General features: G+C 41.7%; 1 protein-coding gene and 1 long non-coding RNA gene across 4 annotated transcripts in view; one reads left to right on the top strand and one right to left on the bottom strand.

The window, feature by feature from the left end:
* Positions 1 to 14,387, top strand: part of TRPC7 (transient receptor potential cation channel subfamily C member 7) — a 150,930-nt gene that overhangs the window by 83,876 nt on the left and 52,667 nt on the right. For 2 of the 3 annotated variants that reach the window (XM_086413651.1, XM_086413650.1), the window contains exons 4-5: positions 518 to 682; positions 9,112 to 9,328. In XM_086413651.1, coding sequence (XP_086269777.1) covers positions 518 to 682; positions 9,112 to 9,328 — 382 coding nt within the window. The remainder of the gene's footprint in view (positions 1 to 517; positions 683 to 9,111; positions 9,329 to 14,387) is intronic. The other variant, XM_086413652.1, reaches the window with a different exon arrangement.
* Positions 1 to 14,387, bottom strand: part of LOC147369414 (uncharacterized) — a 120,247-nt gene that overhangs the window by 98,095 nt on the left and 7,765 nt on the right. The gene's annotated exons all lie outside the window — the stretch shown is intronic.

The raw sequence follows: 14,387 nt of genomic DNA, 5'->3' as shown, positions 1-14,387 counted from the left end.
TCTGTTTTGCAGAGGACAGTATTGAAGCTCAGAGAGGTTAAGTAGCTGGCCCAAAGCCACCTGGCTAGTAAATGGTAGAAGCAAAATTCAAACTCATATTGACTCTAAAACCCTACTCAGGCTCCATCTATTCCAACATGTTGACTCCCATATGAATTCTGCCCAGAGATAAGTCTCCTGGGATTAGAGACAAGCATTTGCCCAGAAAGCTGGCTACTGTTTTCTGTTTACTGTTTACTGTTTTCTGTGCCTGAGACTTCTCAGGGACCTCGGTTTGCCAAGCCCTGATGCAGCCAGCCCTGTGAGAGCTCTGGCCACAGCACAAAGGCCCCAGCATCCCCAAGTCCGAGGGGCCCAGCAGGTACCTGACCAGCTGCTCCCTCTCTAGCACGCAGGCCACCCCCGCCCCAGGGGAACATGTCAGCCCTGAGCTACTCAGAGGCCATGTACTGTTCAAGTGCTACCGATGCCATTTTCCTGTTTGCGTTTTCTTTTTGTTTTTGTTTTGTTTTTACAGTTCGTTGCTCATCCTAACTGTCAACAGCAATTGCTTACCATGTGGTATGAAAATCTCTCAGGCTTACGTCAACAGTCTATCGCTGTGAAATTCCTGGCTGTCTTTGGAGTCTCCCTAGGCCTCCCTTTTCTCGCCATAGCCTATTGGATTGCTCCGTGCAGCAAGGTACAGACTGCTTAAGGTGCATGTCTTTGCGGTTATTTCTTCTCTCTACTTAGCATAACGTGAAGTCCATTTTGTCCAAATATGCAGCTCATCATTTCCCACATTTGAAGAAAATAGCCCTGAGATACCTAACGAAAGTAGAAAACCACTTAAGAGGGAAAATGTTAAGGTTTGCTTTTAAAAATCATTTTCTTAAAAGCCAGAAGAGTGATAACATGGAAACTTTTATATACATGAGGCATAATCTGATCAATAACAGAATAGAGGGGGAATAAAGGCACTTTTCCTTTTCTAATTATGCAGTGTCCTAAACACACCCTAAAAACCCATAGTAATAATAATTATAATAATGATGACAGGAATTAGTTCCATGGGGAATTTGATAAGCTAATGCAGTCAATAGTGTCATCAATGAATGGATCCTCTTGTCGGATCCACCAAGAGAAAACTTACACCAGGACGATGGGCCAGAGACTTCAGGTCTGCTAATGAGGCTGTCTAGCCAGGCGGACAATGAACTGACTGCCTTCAAGTAGGAGGGCTATCAGAGCATGGACAGCCAGTGCTTAGTGAGTACTTTCTCTTTGCTAAGCCCCATTCATGGAACACCTCATTTCACACTCTCAATTAGGATGCATACACTTTACAAGCAGATTCAGGAAAGAGAAATGACTAGTTGCTAAGAATCAGAGGCTTCTCATATTGGGGCACTGCAGATCCACCTCAACATCTTCCTTGTTTCCCAGCTTCCTTGTCTGGGTTCTGGCCCACATGGGCAGCTAATTAGGTCATGAGAAGAAAAACAGCCAAAGAAAAATGGAGGGGAGCTGGAAAGGCGCCATGCTGGGTTCTTTGCTTCAGAAAGGGGGCTGTCTGGTTCCTGCCTGGAACGGAAGAAGTGAGATCTGCAGGTTCCAAGCTGCCACACCTCCTGTTCCACCATCCCTACAGCCCTTCTGATTCAAAGCCACAGAAGGCACCAGTGGTCACTCCAGCTTCAGGCAAGAGCAAGTGCCTATTAAGACTAATTGTGCAGAAATTCTGAAATATGTTTCGTGGGTTACATGGTCATCAGAGGTTCCAAAGCTGCATTTACTCAGTGATTTATTACAAAAAGAACTAAGCTTAGGTAATCAACATTCGGTAGAAATATGACTACAGGGAGATTAGTTCCATGGGGAATTTGGTCAGCTAATGCAGTTAATAAAAGTGTCATCGGTGAATGGATCCTCTTGTCAGCTCCACCGTGAGAAAATTCATGCCAGGAAGATGGGCTTCACATCTGCTAATGAGATGTGATAAATAAAAAGGGGGGCAATGGAGTGACTGCCTTGGAGTAGGAGGGGTATCAGAGAATGTAATCAGGACTCAGACTCCTTCTCCTGTAGAATAGTATCAAAAATAAAAGTCCTCATACTGATTATTTGTGGTGTCCAATCTTATATCTATTGAGGATTTTGTTTCTATGCCTGCACCTCTACCATGGCACAGATTTGCCATTGCCTTCTCCGATTTGCTAAACCAGTATTCCCCAAATGATACATATGGATGGGAAAACAATCTTTTCTGTCCTTTATCATGAGCTGGAAAAAGCACAGTGAATGAAAAAAGACTAGCCAGATTTAAAACTGGATCAGCGCTGGTCACTGATTTTAGGCACTTGTATTCATATTGGTATCATCTAGTCTGTACTGCAAGTTAGATCACTGCCTTCATCCAGAGACGGATGGGGACTTTGCCTTTATAAGCCCCCAACTAATTCTAGAACATCAGTCATTAAAATTATAGCCAAACACTGCCTACCCTGACTTTTGTCATTAAACTACATGTGACAGTTTGCCTCAACCGACCTGAGGAAACATTCAGAAAGGATGATCTGCCAGCTGATGACTACATTTTTTACATTTTCAGTAGATCTGAGAAGTCAATATTATGCAGATGTGATGCCAAAAAAAGGGGAGGATGGTGGAAGTGGGAGAAATCCTGGACTTTCTGTGGACCCAGTAACCCAGTAAATTCAAGGGACAGATGTCACTATAGAACACAGGGGTTCTATGGTAGTCCTCTGGAATATTTTAGAAGTAATGATTACAGCAAAGTTTGGCCCCATGGCTGGAGCTTCCTCTCCTCTGTTCAAATACTTGTCTGATCGACATTTTGTGTTCCTGAAATGTCCAACAAGACAAAGAACAAAAACAGCACTTGAGATAAACATGAGGTTGCCATTAAGCCACTTGTGGTTTCTTTGCACTTTCTGGGCTCCAATTCTGAGCTCAGTGCAGTGGAGGGTGTGTTCATAGCTAAGTGACAAGCATTATTGCACAGCATGAGATAATTTTTTGTGGCAATGCTCATTCCAAGGAAAGATTCCTCATTAAAGAACTTGTCAAACTCACTCCGAGGCAGCCAAAGGACAGATAAAACAGTCAAGATATTTTAGTCTTTTCTTTCACCATTTAGAAAGAAGTCTTTCCAAGTTTGGCAGAGATATTAGATTTTTGAGGATTACAGAGAAGTCGCATCTTCTGTGTAGAGAAACCAGTCCTCTCTAAAGGCCCCTGGTCCCCAAGAGGAGTGGCCCGGTGGGGAACTCTGTTAAGGTGCTGGTGTCTCTCCACCCACGGGTTGTGCCTTTATATCTGTCCAGTAATTCTATAGAAAAGCCAGTCATTCTAGCAATTCCATGTGCTAAGAGCCTTACTATACTTCCCTCAAAGAAATTAGACTTTTGATGCTTTTATAAATGTATTCATAAAATGTCACTGCTAAACCTCATCAATCTGCTAATGTCCGTCCATGTCTAGCAAATGTTGAGATTTCTGTTTCCAACTTAATGGTGCATTTACCTCCTAATAGTTGCTGTCCAAATTTAACAACTATCAGGGACCAAAATTTCTGAGCCTGCCAGAATAACCTCATCATATCTTTCCTATTGAATTCCCAAGGCTGTCCATTATATTTTTAAGTTTCTGAGGGTCCCTAAAAGATAGCTGAATAAGGAGATGATATAGGTGAAGAGTGTCAACAGGAGTTGAGCTTCCTAACACGGAGACTAAAGAGGGTAACCAAGTCATAGACACGTACATATGGTAATAACTACAGGTCTGGAACACGGCACTGGTTTGTCAGGGTCAATAAAGAGAATAGTGATTTTTCATCGTTTCACCACTGAAGGGTCGGTGAGTTCTCGTTCACATGGATGCTCTCAGGTAAATCTCTTCCCAGAGAGCTCTTTATCCTCTAAGCAAGGATAAAGCTCTTTTGCCATGCCAAAGAGCTTGTATGACTGATTGCACTGTTTTCCATCCTTTGATTTCCCATTCTGATGCATAATTTAGGTTGTCTGTCTATTAAAATCTGAGAGCTGAGAAAATAACCATCATCCTCAAGGGCTCAAAATACCTCTCAGCAGCAGGTAGATGGGAGAAGTCGGCATCAAGAGTGCTGAGGAACTGCACAAGTTCTAGTTATACAAGTACAAGAGGGGAAGCTGTCTACCTCTGTTACCTGTTAACCCTTGTGGTCCAGCTGTCCTTATAAATTAGTACACAGACTTGGAAAGCGAGAGCTGTAAACAACTTTAGACTCCTACCTGATGTCTTTGCACTGTGCAGTGTAACAGTTCATAACTCTTGCATGTAGAAATATCAAAATGTTAGTCATTTCCCTAAACCTCCTTTAGCCTCATCCCAACAAAATCATCTCGTTAGAAAGGAACGAGAGACTACAGCTTTTGAAGGCCCAGCCTTGACAAAGCTGCAATGTTGTCCAGAGACAAGACAGAGAGAGGACAGTGCCTCCACAGGTCTTTGTATCCTCCTCATCTGTAGCTACCAGAGAGCCGAAAATGAAGTGAAAGGCGCTTAGTTGCATCTGACTCTTTGCGACCCCATTGACTAATACAGTCCATGGAATTCTGCAGGCCAGAATACTGGAGTGACACACGATTAAATAAAAATCCTAAGGCAATGTTTAAAGCATTGCCACAGAGGGGAAATCTGTGCCAGGAAATAGAGCATTTTCTGCTCTTCTGTTCCAATAGCTGCTGCCCTCAAATCCAGACAGAGGGTCCATCACATGTCTCCCTGCTGGGAGAGGACTTACGAGTGCCAGACGGCTGACCACCTCGTCCTTAGCCAAGTCTGAGCCCTGCAAAATTCTCTCCCCATCTCTCCACCCATTTCCTACCAGGGTTTTTCTTGTTTCTGTCTCCACTAGAAAGCCAGCCACTTTGAAGGGAAGACCCAACTCTTACAGCTTGTTTTAGCTCCATCACCTGCAGTGTCCATCATCAACTTGTCCATAGATAGTTCCCCAAAGGGCTCATAACATAAATACATAAGGACGCTATAGAGGTCTCCCTTTGTGAATCCTTGCACACAAGCTTTTCAAGAGTCAGTTGATTTTTTTTTTCCCTTGGTCTTTTTTTTTAGTCAGTCGATTTTAAGTTCCCCCTTAGGAGAACTGCCTGAGGCTCTCCAGTGCCACATACTATAGTATTTCCTATAGGTCAGCAGCTATGCTGCACTGCACATGTTAAATAATTCATTCCCAACATCAACTGTATGCGATAAGTACTATTTTATCCCCATCTTACAGGCGCCTTCACTGAGACACAAAGGGATTAAGAAACTTGCCAAAAACCACAGAGCTGTGATTTAAATCCAGGGTCTCTGCTGCAGAGACTGTCCATGTCCACACACACACACCCCAGCATTCCCAATCACCCAGTCACATTGGCAGCATTACAGCCTTCAGTGCTGGATGGAAAGGTCTTAGCTGCTGACTACTGACCTTGGAATGAATCTGATTCAGAGCTTTATAGTTAGCAGGGCTTCTCTAGAAGGGAAGAGTCAAAATCAACATGTGATTTTCACTACTCATTCCTCTTCTTTCCGTAGAAGCCCTACCTTTATAACCCACTATTACTCAGCACCTCTTCAGCCCCCAGGACAAAGAGTAGAATCACATGGTAATGTGAAAACACGATGATCAGAGACACCATGTGCTGAGTGAACATATACTCCCCACTTCAAAGAAAGAAGATTCCTGAGCCCTGGGTTAGAGATTTTTAAAAAGAATTTTTGAGGGAGCATTCTGAGTAATCTGCCACGAATTTAGTCAAGGTCATTGAAAAATTTGAGAACTACTCCAGCCTTGTATGTTTCTTTTGGAAAACGCTTGATCCAAAGCCTGCCTCAGCTGATTCAGCTTTGCACAGCTTGGACACTAAGCCCTTGCTTGTGGCCACTGGCAGCAGGCAGCGAGTGAGGGTGGCATCTGATGAGAAAGACTGGGGGTTCTGAGTGAGGAGAGATGCTGGCAACAGTCTCTGCATGCTGTCCTGCAGTCATGGCCTGTCTCGTGGGCTTGTGGCTGCAAGGTCTCCATTAACTGCTCCCACTTGTGGGCTAAGAGCCCAGTGCCACTGAACACAGAGGGGTGTCGACAGGTAAAAGCAGGTGCCCACCCTGAGGGCTGGAGAATGAAGTTCACTTGGAGCTAATTCGGGAGAACTACTCAGTTATTCTCATATTCATCTGTTTCCCAAAGTAAAAGAATTGCACCCAGAAAGTCTGGGGTGAGCCAGAGACTTAGGGCTGCAAGCTTGGGTTTCCTGATATGTTTTCAACTCGTCAGGGCCAAGTAATGATGCAGATGCCTGAGCCCCCATCTCAGTCTCACCAGCTGTGCCCTTCTAGCAGAGCACATCAAGGCCTATGTCTTCTGAAGCTCTTCCACCTCTTTTTACACCTAACACTGCTACCTGACCCAGATTTAATGACTCCACAACTAAGAGCAGCAGGTATATATTGGTTAACTTTTCTCCTTTATTTTGGTTCACCTGGTGGCCTTGTGAAAGGAGCAAATTTTCCCCAAGCATAATTTGCTTCAAAAAATTGAGACTAATAGGAAATGTCACCAAAAAAAGACAAAGGAAATCACTGAAATGATTTGATCTCATCTGACCTTTATAATGTTTACCTGCTAAAAAGATGCTTTCAAGACCAGAAGAAAAATAGGAAAAATGCATCAATTACTAACCTCGCTTTTCCTCCCTATGGCTTAAATCAAGGGGGACTGAGTTCAGGGTAACCTTCCACAACTCTGAAGGGCCTTATCAGGGATTTTCCTTATGGTCTGCAATAAGTACAGTAACTCTGACAGGTGCATTTTCTGCCAGAAGACAACTATTTGAGTGAGGGGACAAAGAAAACATTAAATTTCTCAAAGCAGCTCCTGTGGGGAATCCCAGGGCCAGCAAGGGTGCACCTGCGTGGCAGATCCCTGCAGTCAGGTACCTGCCTCAATGAGAAGATGGAGAGATGTCCCATGTCCTCATCCAGGTAGTCACCGGGAGATGTTACTTAGAGCCCAGTGATTAAGGAGTAGGGAAACTTGGCTGTCAATCCTTTTAACAGCTGTGTCTGTCTCCATCTTCCCCACCTTTGTCTGGCATCTCTGGGACCCTGCTGGGACATGCAGACCTGGTGTCCCTTGCCCTCTCAACCCTTCCTCTCCCCACTCTGCAGTCATTCTCCCACTTCCCTCCCCTCTCTCCACTACCCCAGCCAGGGCACAGTGACAGGAAACCATGCAGTGACTATGTAAGAATGTCTCCTGTCTACAGCAAATTATCCCAGCTTGTTGGCTGGGAAATGGGCTCCAAAATGCCAACTCAGTCAGATAAAATGCTGAAAAACTCAAAGTAGGTTTATGACATCACATTCATAAGTCAACATGAAACATGGTTAAATTCCATTTTTTTTCCCCACTGAATTTATATGAGGTATTTTATTTGTCCTTATATTTAGTCTCTGCATCCTGAATTTAGTACATCTACCTATGGCTAAAAATTATCTACAGTCTGTACTTTGTTAATAACAAGGTTAAACTTCATAGAGAAATGTCATACGTAGGACGTTTGAGGGCCTCATGGTTTTCAGGTAAACCTCTCTGTCCACTTCTGAAGTTATTCTAGTGCCATCTGACAATCTGATAAGACAGGTGACTCCAAACAAGTCCTTTCCAGCACAAGTAGGGATTTCCAATGTTCAGACTTAAAATGCAATTTTTTAAAAAAATGATTTTTTAAAAAAACTATAATTTTTAATTTCAACAGATGGGTTCTATGGCATTAGAATGTTACAGTAATAACTAGCACTGTTAAAGTAGATGATTATCACACTGAAGTATGTTGAAAAACACTATCAAGCCATCTGACTTATAAATGTTATGCTGAATATAGTCATGATTAGGGAAGTTTCACCAGGAGAAACCCTATAGTTGATCTTCTGCTGAACCAATACTCGATATGCTGGCTGACATTTCACTCTGGGACTCCTGAATAAAGCAGAACATGAACATTAATTGGTCACCGACTGTAAATGAACATTCGCCCTGGAGAAGGAACTGTGTTCCAGAAAAGGTCCTCCTCTTTGCTCTTATTAGTACACCTGGCTGAGGGGTCAGATTAGGTGAGGGTGACAGCGGTGACCTGGAAGAGACCCAAGTGAATTAATTCACAAGAGTTACCAAAGACCCCTTAGGCAGCCCTCGAGTTACATCTCAGAGACCCAAGTGGCCTTTGCATGGCAAGCCACGGATAAGAAGATGTGACCAACACCTGCTCCCTAACAGGCATCTTTTGGAGCACTTCGGGTTCACATGGAACTGCACAAATGAATCACGTTCTCGGCCACAAAGAAAAGCCCAGTAAGTTTTAGAGTAGTATAATAGAGGCTAGGATCTGAACATACTGCGATAAAATTAGGAGTTTTTAAAGCAAGGGGGGAGAGTCCTGTGTATCTAAAACCTAAATAACCTCTGACTTAAAATGAAATCAAAAGGGAAACTATAAAATATTTATAATTGAGTATCAAGGGAAATGCTACAAGTCAAAATATATAGAACATGGCTAAAGCAGAACCTAGTGCAAACTGTACAGCTTTAAATAAATTTACCAGGATAGAATAAATGCTGAAAACAAATCATCTCACCTAAAATCCAAGAAAATAGACCAAAGAACAACAGAGCATATCCAAAGTGTAATTTTTTAAAGAAAAATTCTGAACTCTATTGAAACTGATTTTTTTTTCTAGATTTAAAAAGCATAAAATTCTTATCCATGTGGCCGTGGGTAGCTGTGCAGCCAGACTGTAACATGATGTTACATCAGTGTGTGTCACTCCTTTCTCTTACCACTCCCACTGAATTTTCTAAACAGGAAAAATTAAAGTCATTAGAAAATGGATTCAGTCAAGCAGCCTCTCACATAAAAACTCTAGAAAATGTCTGGGTTTGGTGAGCAGCTTCTGTCCAAAATGAAGAATTCTCTGGTTCAACTTTCAGCAAACGCCTTTTAAAGAGAGCCCTGCACCTGCCTGAAGCTGCCAGATTAACGTGTCTTATACACATTTTGTTTCCAGCTAGGACGGACACTGAGGAGCCCTTTCATGAAATTTGTAGCCCATGCAGTTTCTTTCACCATCTTCTTGGGATTGTTGGTTGTGAACGCATCAGACCGCTTTGAAGGCGTGAAAACCCTGCCCAACGAAACCTTCACAGACTATCCAAAACAGATCTTCAGAGTGAAAACTACACAATTCTCCTGGACAGAAATGCTCATCATGAAGTGGGTCTTGGGTAAGCAAGTCACTCTGTCTTTTATTCTCTCCTCCTCTAGTTATTTTAGGCCCTTATTAAACTCTGACTTCAGAAGCTCTTCTTCTCTTGAATGCACTCTTGACAGACAAAATGGTGAGGAGATGACCAGCACAGAAGTCAAAGTCAACCTCTGTCTGTGCTGGTATAAAAGGTGCACAGACCTGCAATATAAATCCCAATTTTGAAAGGATTTGTTTGGGGGGAATTCATTCCATACTTTTTATTATATGTGTATTGAAAGTGACTATAAAGTGTCTGTGTGGGGGGGGGGGTGGGGGGGACATGTGGTCTTACTCATTTAAATATAGTCTACTAGAAGCCTAGCAGCTCAGATGGTAAAGAATCCGCCTGCAATGCAGGAGACCTGGGTTCATTCCCTGAGTCAGGATGATCCCCTAGAGAAGGGAATGGCTACCCATTCCAGTATTCTTGCCTGGAGAATTCCACGGACAGAGGAGCCTGCTGGATTACAGTCCATGGGGTCCCAAAGAGTCAGGCATGACTGAGCAACTAACACTAGTAGCCTTAGGAAAAAAGTATAAGAGTGAAAGTTTAAAAGATATTTTTTGTTACCACTGAATACTGATACATAGTAAATTACCAATAACAAAAATCTAAAAAGTTAGGGGACTAACATATTCTCATTATCTGTGCTAATGAACATAATGAAGCTGTGAAATTCCTCTTTGTGGTGATATTTTGTGTTGCCAAGGTCCGCCACTAGAATTGCCAAGGAAATTATTCCCAGGTATCTCAATGACTAGCCAAGACAGGGTATCTCCTTTTCCATAACTCACAAGAACTATTACTAGTAGAAATAAGCAAGATAAAATAAAACAGACAATGGCTAAAACTGTACATGGTCAAATGTGTTACAGATTTTTCTAACACTGAATTGATTGGTAAAAAAAAATCAGACTTTGTAAGAAACAATGAAAAATTGCAAAAGTTACAACCAGTGATATTGTATATAACCAAAACTTGATCAATAAACTATAAGATTTACATCAAAACGATTTGAATTTGATAAGAATGTTTTGAGTAAAACTAAACCGAAAAAAGACAAAAAATTTATGCAGTATCAATATTTGATCAATTAATTAAACTGTCCTAATGATATTCACCACCACCCACCACCCCATCCACCCCTAATTGCCTTTCTTAACAACAATTCAGTATCGGCATAGCATTCGTCATGTTTATGTTCACAAACATTGAGTCAAAACATATTCAGGGTCAAAGTGTCTGCACTACCAATCAACAAATTCACAGAAGAACGAATACTTGAAAAGACAGCCTAACACCTGCCCTGCACTAATTACATGACTGCACAGTGCCACAGGTTCAACCTTTCTGGCCTAAGAGCACAAGAGTTGAACCACTGAAGAAGATCCCATAGACCCCCAAGCTGGGAACAACTTGGAATACGGCCTTTAAGCTGCATCTCTCAGTCATAACAAGGTAATGATGAGAAGAATGGTTTGACCCAAAGGGCAAAAGCAGGAAAGCATGCCATGCTTCCCAGGAGCTTTTAATCAACCGGCAAGTCTGCAACCAAAGGCTCACTTGGTGGACTTGCCGGCACTCAAGTTGCAAAGGAACAGTAAAGCCTGTTGTAGAGTGAGTTCTGTGGCCCTTCCACTGTTCAGAGTCTATCCTCATTCTCCCTAGCGTAACGCCCCCACCTCCAATTTAACTAAATTAAGCACTTTAACACTAGGTACTTTGCAATGGTCTGAATGTTCGTGTCTCCCCAAATTCATATGTTAAGACCCTAATTCCAATGTGATGGTATTAGAAGTAGGGCCTCTGGGAGGTGCTTAGGTCATGAGCGTGGAGCCCTCATAAATAGGATTAGTGTCCTTTAAAAGAGACCCCAGAGTGTGCTCTTACCCTCACTCTGCCACATGAGGATACAGCAAGCAATCTGCAATCTGAAACATTCTGGCACCACGATCTTGGACTTACAGCCTCCAGAACTATGAGAAGGAAATTTCTGTTCATAAGACACTCAGTCTGTGCAGCTTTGTTATAGCAACTCAAATTAAAACATCGTTTTCTTTAAAAAAAAAAAAAAAAAAAAAAAAACCTCATATGTTGGGTTTATGAATAAAACAAAGGATTTACAGCACCACTCACTCACTCACCTCATAACCCCACCTGGACAGCAGGTATAAGACTAACGAGTGCAAGCATATTCCCCCTTAAATGGGTATCCTATCATATGTTACAGTGATTCTCCTACTAGGTCATGATGTCGTCCTGATTCCATATTTCTCTTCCTGGGTGTCAGGGCATTATCACAATAAGAGAGAAGTATCTCTAGCTACAGAGGTCCCAGCTTCCAGCTTCTACCCATCAAAGCAAAGCTGAATTTTCAAGACTGTTACGTCATTAGTATTATGAAGGGGAAGGCTTATTTTTCATTGACCTACTTCCTGTTACATTTGAGACAAAAGAAAGATTCTAACTACTTTTTCTTACTAGATTATATTTTTCAAACTTTTATTGTAAATAATTTTAAGAATTGGAAATATCAAGAGAAGATTATAATGAACCCTTTGGGCCAATCTCTCATCTTCAACAATTAGTAAATCAACACTAATCTTTGTTTCATCTTACTTCCCTTCTCCCAACCCTGTAAAATTTTGAGTCGAATCCTAGGTATCATAAAATTTCATTTACAAACATTTTGTGTGAATCCTAAAAGAAAATTTCTCTTTTACTTTTTTCCAATCTTTATGTGCTGCAAGTTCACTGACATTTTTTCCGAATCATCTGTGATTTTGATTTTCAACCAATGAATTTTTCATTTCAAATATTGTATTTTTCAACCCTTTAAGTTCCACTTGGTTCCCTCTTATAACTGTCATTTCCCTTTTTGTGGTATTTATATTTTACTTTAAATCCTTGAACATAATGTATGTATTTATAGTAAGAACTGTTATAAAGTCCTAATTTCATCATTTCTATTGTTTTTGGGTTACTGACTAAACTTTCTCCAGACATGGATCATTTTTTCCTATATCTTAGTGAGTTAGTAATTTCTGATTGAATGATTGACACATCACATGCAATATTGTTCAGCATCTAGATTTTATTGTCTTCAAAGAGATACTTTGTTTTATTCTGACAGGTTGTTAAATTCTTACAGATGAGTTTGGTCCTTTTCAGACTTTCACAGAGTGGACCTGGAGAAGCTTTACAATAGGATTGATTATCCTTGTACTAGAGACACACATCTGGGGTCACTACTAAATGGCCTCAGTAATCAACAAAGGCTCTCAAGTCTGGAGGGTCAGAACTCAAACATGTCTCCACTCTGGGTGAACAGTTTCTGAGCCTTAGAAATGATTCAGCTTACATCTCTCTGGCTGTTGTTTATAGTGTTTTACTCAATGCATTCGTGACTTAATATTATGGGAACATTCAAAAGGATTTTACTTATGTAATTTACTTATGTAAATTTCTGGACTAGTTTTGTGTTTGGTTTTGTGTTTTTGGTTATGCATAGTACCTTTCTCTCTGGAACCCTGCCATATAACATCTAACCACTTTAACCTTCCTGAACTCCAATCTCTGTCTCTTCAATTCATTGGGACTGCTTCTATGCTTCTAGGATCCCTCTCTACACCCTGCACATTGAAATGTGCCTCCGATAAAAAAAATACAGGGCTATCATGTGACTTATCTTGCTTGTTTCTCTTCACCAAGGATCACAGTGCTGTGCTATTTCCAACATCTGAAAATAGTTTCTTTTTTTCCCCAGTTTACTGCTTCACCATGACAGATAATAGAAATCGGGTTTCTTTTTCTAAAACTGAACTATAAACATAAAAGAAAATGAATAATCCATTTTCAAATACCCAGTCAGTATTCAAATGTCTTTGAGAAGATAAATTGAATAAATACCTGCCTAGCTTCCTTTCTCTCCTCCTTCAGGCCTCTGTTCACATTTTATCTTATCAGAGGAGTTGAGCTGGTAAGAGGAAGCTCTCTCACCTACCCTCTTTGATGAGATGAAATATGAACAGAGACCTGAAGGAAGAGACAAAGCAGGCTCTGCAGGCATCTGGGTGAAAAGCATCCAGAAAGACAGTTCAGTATGTGTTGACGGCTTGGATTCAGCAGCAAGCGGGCGGAGTCTGAGCAACAGCAAAGAAACCAGTATGGCTGCAAAAGAATAAATAAGGGAGAGATGGCAGAGGAGAGGGCACAAGGCCAGGCAGGGCCAATCACGCAAGGCCATGGAGGCCGTGGTACAGAGCTGAGAGGACCAGAAACGGCTGGGTAGTTCTGACCACAGAAGTGACGTCCCACAACTTCATTTTCTAGTGGATTGCAGGCTGCTGGGTAGAGAACAGATGACTCTGGGACAAGAGCAGAAACAGGGAAACCAGTTAGGAGGCCACTACAGTAATTCAGATGGAAAATGGCTGATTTTGAGGAGGTAGTAGAGTACGTTATATTTTGCAGGTAAAATCAATCATAGTAATTGCTACTGGATTGTCTGTGGAGTGTAAGAGAAAGAAGGTGGTCAAGGAAAATTCCAAGTGTTTTAGTTCAAAAGGCATAACAGAGATTTCCTCGAAGGCAGAAACTGCAGCCATGAAATTAAAAGACTCTTGCTCCTTGGAAGAAAAGCTATGACAAATCAAGACAGCGTATTAAAAAGCAGAGACGTCACTTTCCTGACAAAGGTCTGGCAAGTCAAAGCTATGACTTTTCCAGTAGTCATGTAAGGATGTGAGAGTTGGAAGAATTGATGATCTCAAACTATGGTGCTGCATAAGACTCTTGAGAGTCCCTAGGACCGCAAGGAGATCAAACCAGTCAATCCTAAAGGAAATCAATCCTGAATATTCATTGGAAGGACTGATGCTGAGGTTGAAGTCCCCATACTTTGGTCACCTGATGCAAAGAGTCGACTCACTGGAAAAGAACCTGATGCTGGGAAAGACTGAGGGCAAGAGGAAAAGAGTGTGACAGAGGATGAGATGGTTGGATGGGATCTCAACTCAATGGACATGAGTTTGAG

Source organism: Bos grunniens, chromosome 7, assembly GCF_055505025.1.
Source record: "Bos grunniens cultivar Pamir isolate PY7600 chromosome 7, Bosgru_T2T1.0, whole genome shotgun sequence".
Classification (NCBI taxonomy): domain Eukaryota; kingdom Metazoa; phylum Chordata; class Mammalia; order Artiodactyla; family Bovidae; genus Bos; species Bos grunniens.
The sequence above is the reverse complement of the archived record's forward strand: the minus strand, read 5'-3'. Positions and strand labels throughout refer to the sequence as shown.